General features: G+C 47.1%; 2 protein-coding genes across 2 annotated transcripts; one reads left to right on the top strand and one right to left on the bottom strand.

Annotated features, from left to right (window-relative positions):
* Window positions 1-1,688: 1,688 nt before the first annotated feature.
* Window positions 1,689-3,854, top strand: LOC123051893 (4-coumarate--CoA ligase 5). The gene is made up of 3 exons (XM_044474884.1): window positions 1,689-2,779; window positions 2,881-3,293; window positions 3,414-3,854. Exons 1-3 carry the CDS (start codon window positions 1,793-1,795, stop codon window positions 3,634-3,636), a joined length of 1,623 nt encoding a protein of 540 aa, XP_044330819.1. The 5' UTR covers window positions 1,689-1,792; the 3' UTR covers window positions 3,637-3,854.
* A 322-nt stretch (window positions 3,855-4,176) lies between these two features.
* LOC123051894 (uncharacterized) lies at window positions 4,177-8,822 on the bottom strand. The gene is made up of 6 exons (XM_044474885.1): window positions 8,578-8,822; window positions 7,491-7,544; window positions 7,384-7,417; window positions 6,283-6,323; window positions 4,530-4,589; window positions 4,177-4,437 (listed from the first exon to the last, which is right to left on the bottom strand). The coding sequence occupies exons 1-6, from the start codon at window positions 8,641-8,643 to the stop codon at window positions 4,378-4,380; spliced, it is 315 nt and encodes a 104-aa protein (XP_044330820.1). The 5' UTR covers window positions 8,644-8,822; the 3' UTR covers window positions 4,177-4,377.
* Between the last annotated feature and the right edge of the window lie 567 nt (window positions 8,823-9,389).

Genomic DNA, 9,389 nt, shown 5'->3' with positions numbered 1-9,389 from the left:
ACGCGGAGGAAAATGTTTGAGTGGCAACTTCTCAAAAAATTAGGAGTCAACAGGTTTGATGGAGAGCTGGAAATGTTAACTCTTGAAAATGTTTCTTTTAGGAAAGAAGAAGAACTCAAGGGAAATGACTAAAAACGCTCTTATGCCCGATTACACATTCATATTAGCACTCCCCCGATTCAGATTAATTGACGCACAATCACTACAACCTTAGTACAAAGTTGTACCAAGTGTGTGCTAATTAATTTCGATCAGAGAGCACTTTCCTGAAAGAGAGAAGCAAACATGGTTTTGATTTTTACGGACAGGGACAGGATTGGCAATGTTTGTGATCCGACAGCTACCACTACCATCGCCCCAAACGGAGGAGCTACCATGTAACCAAGTCCTAGCGTTTGACGTCACTGGACTGATCCGTGGCGGAGCTACCGGTTCCTCCACCTCTCAACTCACGCACGGTTGGTGAGCACTGACTTGGCTGACCAAATGTTTGGTCCTGCTGCTCCAGTCAAACTCACAACAACCATCTACCCCAAAAAAGACTGTCACCAACCATCTCCAATAAGACGGGTCCGTTGCTTGTTAGGCCCACGAGGCAGTGGCACAGCAGGTGCATAGCAAAATTCAGAATCGGGCAACAAGGAATAACAAAAGGTTGCTTAAATTACCATTACTCCAGGTGATAGCTTAGTGGTATTGTAGTGCATTTTTAACCCTGGCATCTATAATATACTTACATATGTTAGCTTTGATGGTAGATAATCTTTCCTACCTTAAAAGCAAGCATTCTCCTAGCACTTACTACAGATGTACTTCCTCCATCTCATATTTAAGTGTCATTCAAACGGATGTATTTCGTTGTATAGATGCTTAATTCAAGAGAAAACAGTGAGTTTGTTTGGGCGAAGCGATTGTATCGAGGGGGCACAAAGCTATAATGATGTTAATTGACTAGAAAGAAGAGAAAGAAATTGGCTCTTACACGGACAGTGAGACTCGAAGCTCCAACCTTTAGTGAGTTCATCTGATGATGTTTCTGTAGCTGTAATTTTTCCGAAGCAAAACGACTTGAGACAATGTATGGCACATGCATTGACTTTATATGTCGTCGTAGAATTTAAGAACTATCAACTTACTCTTTCTTTGCACATGCCCAGAAAATAGCGATAAAGCTAGATGTGTGATATTAATCAAGTTTTTATTTGTATCTTATATTATAGTACTACGGAGGGGGTAGTGCTCACTCCATTTTTTGTTTACTCCGCATATTGGATTCCTCAAATTTTATAAGTTCGACTAAGTTTATAAACAATATAGTACGGACATTTACAATAACAAACTTGTTAATGTTTTCTTCTACAAACTTTTTTTGCAAGTAATTTTTCTACAAACTTGATTAAAATGTATAAAGTTTGGCTCCAGACAAAGCTAGTCTGGGCAGTAAATTAAAATGAATGAAGGAGTATATTTTATCATACAGTCAGACGCTGGAGGTGTGGTTCCTTCGCACGTGTGAAATGCATGTCTTATGCTGCTCGGCTAGACTTGGAAATTCGCACCGAGCTTTCTTCCACGAACCTGGACCAGGTCCAGTCATTCTCTCCCGGACAACAACCGCTCCGGCAAGCTCCCCACCAAACGCCACTGCCTCCCTCCGCTATCTATAAGTACCACTTCGCGAGCTCCTTCCACTCCTCAGAAGTCAGAACAACTCGATCTTGCAACCAGTGCTTCCACAGCTCCACCAACCAATTCAGCTCAAAACGATCCAGGGCAGACGACGCGGCGAGAAATGGGCTCGTTGCCGGAGCAGCAGCAGGTCGTCTTCCGCTCGACGCTGCCGGACATCGCCATCCCGGACCACCTCCCGCTCCACGACTACGTCTTCGAGCGCCTTGCCGAGCGCCGGGACCGCGCCTGCCTCATCGACGGCGCCACGGGCGAGACGCTCACGGTCGGCGACGTGCACGGCCTGTCCCGGCGCGTGGCGGCGGGGCTCCACTCCCTCGGCGTCCGCCACGGCAGCACCGTGATGCTGCTCCTCCCCAACTGCGTCGAGTTCGCGCTGGCCTTCCTCGCCGCGTCCCGCCTCGGCGCCGCCACCACCACGGCGAACCCGCTCCACACCCCGCCCGAGATCGCCAAGCAGGCCCAGGCCTCCCGCGCCACCCTCGTGGTGACCGAGCCGGCGTTCGTCGCCAAGGTGCGGGGCCTCGCGGGCGTCACGGTCGTCGCCACGGGCGACGGCGCCGAGGGCTGCGCCTCGTTCGCCGACCTCGCGGCCGCCGACGACTCGGCGCTGCCCGAGGCGCCCATCGACGTCGCCAGCGACGTGGTGGCGCTGCCCTACTCGTCGGGCACCACGGGGCTCCCCAAGGGCGTCATGCTGTCGCACCGCGGGCTGGTCACCAGCGTGGCGCAGCTCGTCGACGGCGACAACCCCAACCTGCACCTCCGGGAGGACGACGTCGTGCTCTGCGTGCTCCCCATGTTCCACGTCTACTCGCTGCACTCCATCCTGCTCTGCGGGCTGCGCGCCGGCGCCGCCCTCGTCGTCATGAAGCGCTTCGACACGGTGAAGATGATGGAGCTGGTGGAGCGCCACGGCATCACCATCGCGCCGCTCGTGCCGCCCATCGTCGTCGAGATGGCCAAGGGCGACGCCATGGACCGCCACGACCTCTCCTCCGTGCGCATGGTCATCTCCGGCGCCGCGCCCATGGGCAAGGAGCTGCAGGACATCATCCACGCCAAGCTCCCCAACGCCGTGCTCGGACAGGTACATACACCTAACATTTCCTTCCTCGTGCTTTGACCATGACTAGACGACGACCATGCCATGCCAGTTAAACTTATCTGTTTGTAACTTCGTTTGAGCAGGGCTATGGGATGACAGAGGCGGGTCCGGTGCTGTCGATGTGCATGGCGTTCGCCAAGGAGCCGTCGCCGGTGAAGTCCGGCGCCTGCGGCACGGTGGTGAGGAACGCGGAGCTCAAGATCGTCGACCCGGAGACCGGGCTGTGCCTCGGGCGCAACCAGCCCGGGGAGATCTGCATCAGGGGGAGGCAGATCATGAAAGGGTACCTCGACAACCCGGCCGCGACGGCGGAGACGGTGGACAAGGACGGGTGGCTGCACACCGGCGACGTCGGGTTCGTGGACGCCGACGACGAGATCTTCATCGTGGACCGGCTCAAGGAGCTCATCAAGTACAAGGGGTTCCAGGTGGCCCCCGCGGAGCTCGAGGCCATGCTCATCGCCCACCCCGGCATCGCCGACGCCGCCGTCGTCCCGTAAGCACCAACTTCTTACTCCGGCACGAACTTGAATTCATATGAATGCATGGGTCCTCATTGAGCTGTAAGAGTTATGATGATGTCTTAACAACGGCCGGCTATCTTGATCTTGATCAGGATGAAGGATGATGCCAGCGGCGAGGTCCCCGTGGCGTTCGTCGTGCCGTCGTCGGGCGGCGCCGACATGACCGAGGACGAGATCAAGCAGTATGTGGCGAAGCAGGTGGTGTTCTACAAGAGGCTGCAGAAGGTCTTCTTCGTGAGCTCCATCCCCAAGGCGCCGTCGGGGAAGATCCTGAGGAAGGACCTGAGGGCGAAACTGGCCGCCGGATCGTGCTGATGGTGCTTGATTATTTGTGTGAGAAATATATACCCGGTTCGATTTTTTGTTCTCGTCATGCTAATTAAAATACCACGAAGAGAGTGTGAGCAAGGATCAATCAGTCGCCAATGTGCATGACATACTGTGTTTCTGGGGTTCTGGATATACTCCAGATAATGTATTCGCACTTTTGTGAAAAATATCAGTGAACTGGAAGAAACAGTATAGTTAATTTTTCTGGAAGTACCATTGAAAGTTTATCGGCTACTCGATGACCCTACCAATAGGGATGAATCGGCAAGTTAACTAGTTAATCGGATGAATTCTTGAACAGGGATATTTTGTTCCAAGATGTTGTTCATCCGTATATTGTGGCATCGGGTTCAACGTCGCGGCAATTTGAAAAAATCCCTAGTTTCCCGCAAAAAAAATCCCTAGTTAAAATTGTACCATCTGCAACTTCGGTATTTTTTTTTTGCCGGTTCAGACTTTTTGTCATTGGAAACAGAAGAAACATGCTAGTTCTATCTCTGAAGAACAGGGCGAACAGATCGCAGCTGGAAGAAAAATACATGTGGTCTATGTTAAGGATAACACAGTACATCTGAATAATGTAGCTGATTGACCAGGGCTGTCTACATGGTTTCGCAGAAGATGAGAACCACAAAGGAAACATCAGAAATCTTAACATCATCACATCTTCAGCAGTTTCCGATGAATAAAAACCAAATCTTCTAGGCATGTAGCAACAGCTCATCATCAGCTCTTGTAGGCATTCAGGAACCTTTGAGCAGCATCCAGATCCAGTTCTTTGTAAACCTGGCCAAACAGAACAATCTCATAAGACCGCAGGAAGAAAGATGGTAGAGAAGTTATTACGAAGTAGGTTCCCGGAAAAGAGAAGTCAATACAAGTTTCTCGTGAGCTTCCTCGAATGTCTTGCAGAATAGCTCTGCCTTTGTTGCTCCAACCTGAGACGGTGAATAATGACATTATTTAGTAACCAGTCAGAAAGTAAGCACTAGAGTAACCGAGTCAGTCAATTACACCCCGTTGTCCGAATATTTATTCCATCCAGTGCCGCAGGAAACTGTATTTTATATATTCTAGATAGCTGCAGTAGGGCAATTACTAAATTGAAAAGGTAATCTAAAATATATCCAACAAAGGCCAAGCATGCTAACCAAGCTCACAAGCATTTTGCCAGATTATCATCTACCAATTTCCCAGCCCGAGAGTGACATATTTATGATATCTTTGTTTGCATCCGTAAGTATATACTAGCAAACATGCCCGTACGTTGCACCGGGAGAGATAATTGACATGTGTACCAAAATGTCCATCGACACAACAATGAAAACATCCTGACAGTGCCACTCGGCGACAGCAGGGAGGTGTCCACCAAAACGTGTCACAGAAACATCGGGACGGTGCCGCCTGACGGCCGCAGAGAGGCACACACTGGTCTAGCAGAAATGTATATTGGTGGCGCATTAAGAATCATATTACACATATGATACTTTTGGTATAATTTTTGTACGAGAAGTCTGATCACACCAAATATGAATAAATCAAACTGCAGCAAATCATTACATTGACTATGGTATATAAATATACCATTCTACTAATTTTAAATCAAAAGGCGGTTCTATTTTTCCAGGGCCTAATTTTAAATCTCCCATTCTAAGCCGTTGTGATAAAATTGGAGCTATTTTTAAAGCTCTTAGCCAACAATTGGCCCACTTAAAGCTTCCATGCCTCTCTCTCCCTCTTCGCTAGTCAATCCTCTACGGAACTACTCGGCGCACGACACTCCCTACCTGATTTTCACACGACACATGATCCAACGGTTGTGCTGCACTTGGTCTTATCCATGCATGGTTCGATCGATAGCATCGTCCAAAAATCGTAAGCCGAGGGTCGCTCATCTAGTAGCACCCACCCCACTTAAACGTGCAGCCACCCAACAAGATTTGTTTGTGGAGTTAATTTCTCCCTTTCCACCCACAATTAACCCTCCCGGTAGCTTGTTGATTTTCGGGCAATTCATGTACCTATATAAATTATTGAAATTTCGTATAATAAGGCGAGGTGGTACTATTTAATTAGATAACAAGCCAAATTCCTTGGACAGGCATTAGTTGTTCAGTTGGTTGAAAGCCATTAGGGTGGGGGGAGGTGAGATCATGAGTTCGACCTCCCACTCAACCTCTTTTTCTTCGGCCCGTGCATTTAATTTTAGCCTGCTTTCAATAGACCAAAAAAGTGTTGTACAGCCCAGTTTGTGAGCGCGGCCCAGGATAAAGCTGAGGAGAGATCGATCGACCTAAAACACGCACAGAGTCGGCTCAGGAAAAAGAAAACAACGCGAGGAGAGATCGATCAACGTACGTACGCACGGGAGGGAACAACGTAAAAAAATCAGGGAACGGATGAAACCAAACCAAGAATACTCAAAACGGGACGAAACAAAGCAGAACCAAACCAAGAATATCTATTCCCTTTAATAGTAGGTATAGATATAGATATAGATATAGACTTCATGTATACAAACAATCTGGTAATAAATACAAACGACACAAAGATACCACGTAATGCTTTTAAAATATTTTAACTTTCTGCTGAGTTGCTAGCTTCCTTATATAAAAGCAAAAGAAAGGTTACCTTTTTCTCAGCAGCCATCTTCAATTTCCGCAGGAATAGAGCTGTCGAACATGCCACAGAATTCATCATTAATATACTGGTGTGTTATGGCATGCTAGCAGCGATAACTGAGTCTATTTTCTGCTATTTCTTGTTGGTTGGGAAGCACACCCTCTGTTATTCCTCGTTTGGTTTGAGCCCAGGGTTGCTCCACCAAACATTTGGCAAGCCAAAATTTTGGTCAAGCGCACTCCCTGCTATTCTTGCCCTGGCTTCCCCAAATCTTGGTTAACCTCTATGAGCATGTGTGGAAGTGTGCATAAGCTTGAAAACTAGGGGATCAACTAATTTGATATGGTATAAAGGACTGCGTATTCGCAACATAGTTTGGCTGGCAGTTTAGGAAAATACAGGTTTGTGCATTGCCACCTCAATTAAACTTAGTTTTTTTTAGAAGTAAACTTAGTTTTGATTTTACTGGAAATGAAATTGAATTCTTACAGTTTGAAAACCTGAATGAACATTATGTTGCTCGAGAACGCAATTCATAACAAATCAGATGAGTTCACTATTAAGTATAAAAGTTGATAGGACCGAGATGTTCCTCAGTTAGCTGGTTTCTGCAGGCAGCAGTCAGCCCACCCAGCTTTGAATCCCACATGTGCCATATGGGGCGAAAATGTGATCAAAAGTGCAAACAGCCCTATGTGAGAAGTCCTGTTCTAAAAGATTTAAAGATAGAAGAAAATAAGAGAAATTGATATAGATTAAGAGTTATTAACCCAAGGAACAAAATTCCATGAAGTAGACTAGTGAGAGGAAGAGTTGAGACTAAAGACGAAAGCCAACAGCAACAGGGCACAGGCTTAAGACCTAGGACCAATTAGAGATTAGGGATGTTAGGTCACGAATAAATTCCCAAGGGTTCGGGATGCATGCTAGATATCTAAGGCTAATTAGGGATAGGGATGTGGGGTCATGAATAACTGTCCATGTGATTCACATGAACAAAGTGCAAAGACGCTACAATGATAATGGCAGATGATGTGGTTCCGGAATAGTTATGAGATGTAACTCTGGTAAAAATTTATCAGAGAAACATAAAAATGCTGATCCATATACCTTCTGCAGCATTCTGTTTGGTTCCTTTTATCTCCTGCAAGAAATAGCCCGTCAGAATTATTTTCAAGTATAATCAGGCAGCACACAGCTGATCACATCAACCATACCTGCGGTCGTGTTTGCTGTGTGGTGCCTTCGCTTGATGATTCCACTTCATCCTTCTACATTTTGGCAAGAAAAGTTGGCATCAGTTCATAACCACAAGGTCCTGTAACAGGATAACAAGCACCTACCATGTTTCCTTCGGTTACTTCTGCAATGAAGCATTGACCATGAATGTTTAGGATTACATGTCAAGTTACTTACTACTGCAATCCTTGTTACCGTTCGACCCACGTCTCTATTTATATACACTTTCTATTTATATACGTGAGCCCATTTAACCGTCTCTTAACCACAGGGCTATAACTCGACTAACATCAAATATCCATGGCAAACACACCATTTGAAAGAGACGCGGCACCTTGACGATGCTGTACTAACATTCTTAACTAATATTAGCCAGATGCTAATATTAGCATGTTTACTTAAATGACAAAGGACAGGAGACATAGTCACCTGGATCACATGCTTTGAGGGGCTAGAAGTAGGAGTAACTGATGGAATCTGGGAAATTCTGAAATACAGACAATAGACCAGACAAAGAGTTGCCATTTATGTCTTGCTAGGACACAAATACATACACACTTTTATCGCACTCACAAACGCTCTCATTGTTAACAAGGCCTTTATATTCTTATTTCAATTGAAGTCCTTTAACGGGATATGGATGAATTTTCCTTCTTTTATTTGCTTTACTACAGAAATATCAGTCTGATAATTACTTGTGGATCTGATGTTCGCCTTGTTGATGGAAGATTTACATCTCGTGAGCTCCATGGGTTGCTACAAGACCAACACTTCCAAGATCAGCGTAGTGATACCATAGGCTTCGCGTGATCTAACGGGTCGCCAGAACCAACCCTAAGGTTACCCAAATCCAGAGCCATATTCCAAGCGCACAAACCTAGGATTAGTCCAATCAACAGCCACCCGCACCAAAATCGCCTACCCCGGCAAAATCGCGATTTATCTAGCCTCCGATTCAAAACCCGCAAGGGCAAGGGGCGCCACTACCGCGCCGCAAACACACGAAAAATTCCCCATGCTCAGGAAACAGGAGAGAATTAGAGGAGCGGGGATGAGATGGATTACGCAGTAGTCGCGGGATCGGACGACGGGGAAGAGGTCGAGCATCCGCCGGAACTCCTGCTCGTCCATGGCGGCGAGCACGCTGCCGCCGCTCGCCGGCGTTGGGCCCCGCCTTCGCCTAGCCGCTCCGACGCCGGTGCGTTTCGGTCGGTCTCGAGCTCAGAGGAGACGACGAGTCCACCCGAGACGACTGCGCCGCGCTTGTGCTCTTAATCAAGGGCCCAAGACAGTTTCGGCCTTTTTTTTTTTTGAGCCGCATGCAGGGTTTGTGCAGATTAGGGCCTCTCTCGGCCCAAAGCAAATAACAGAAAAAATATTGCGTGACAGCGTACAAGAGAAATGGCAACTTTTCTTTTAACATGCGAACCAATCTGTGGTTGGGTGGTTAGAGGGACTATGGTATTCCCAACCCACCAGAGTTCATAGAGGTAGATGTGTGTGTGTTTATATGGACGCCTCGGAAATATCTCCTCCCACTAAAAGCAAATCACTGAAAATACTGAAATAAATTCAGGATAAATGCGAGCATCAGGACTTTTTTCTTTGAGATTTTTTTCATTCATATCACGAATCAGTTAAAAAAAGTTGACCCTTACAAGCACACTGAAACGCAAACACAAAGGACCATGAATACCTAGAGTACCCTAAGACAACCATAACACAAGAAGATCTCCAGAGCCCTGTGTCATCATCCCTGAATCTTGAGAGAAGACCCCTGCAGCAGAAGGATCTGCAACCAGTCGCAAGCAGGTCATCATCTTCGACCACGGTGTAATTGTCGCCACGCTGCTTCCTCCTTTCTTGACACCAGCGCT

This window comes from Triticum aestivum, chromosome 2D (genome assembly GCF_018294505.1).
Source record: "Triticum aestivum cultivar Chinese Spring chromosome 2D, IWGSC CS RefSeq v2.1, whole genome shotgun sequence".
Classification (NCBI taxonomy): Eukaryota; Viridiplantae; Streptophyta; class Magnoliopsida; order Poales; family Poaceae; genus Triticum; species Triticum aestivum.
Note: the sequence above shows the minus strand (reverse complement) of the source record. Positions and strands in the feature narration are given on the sequence as shown.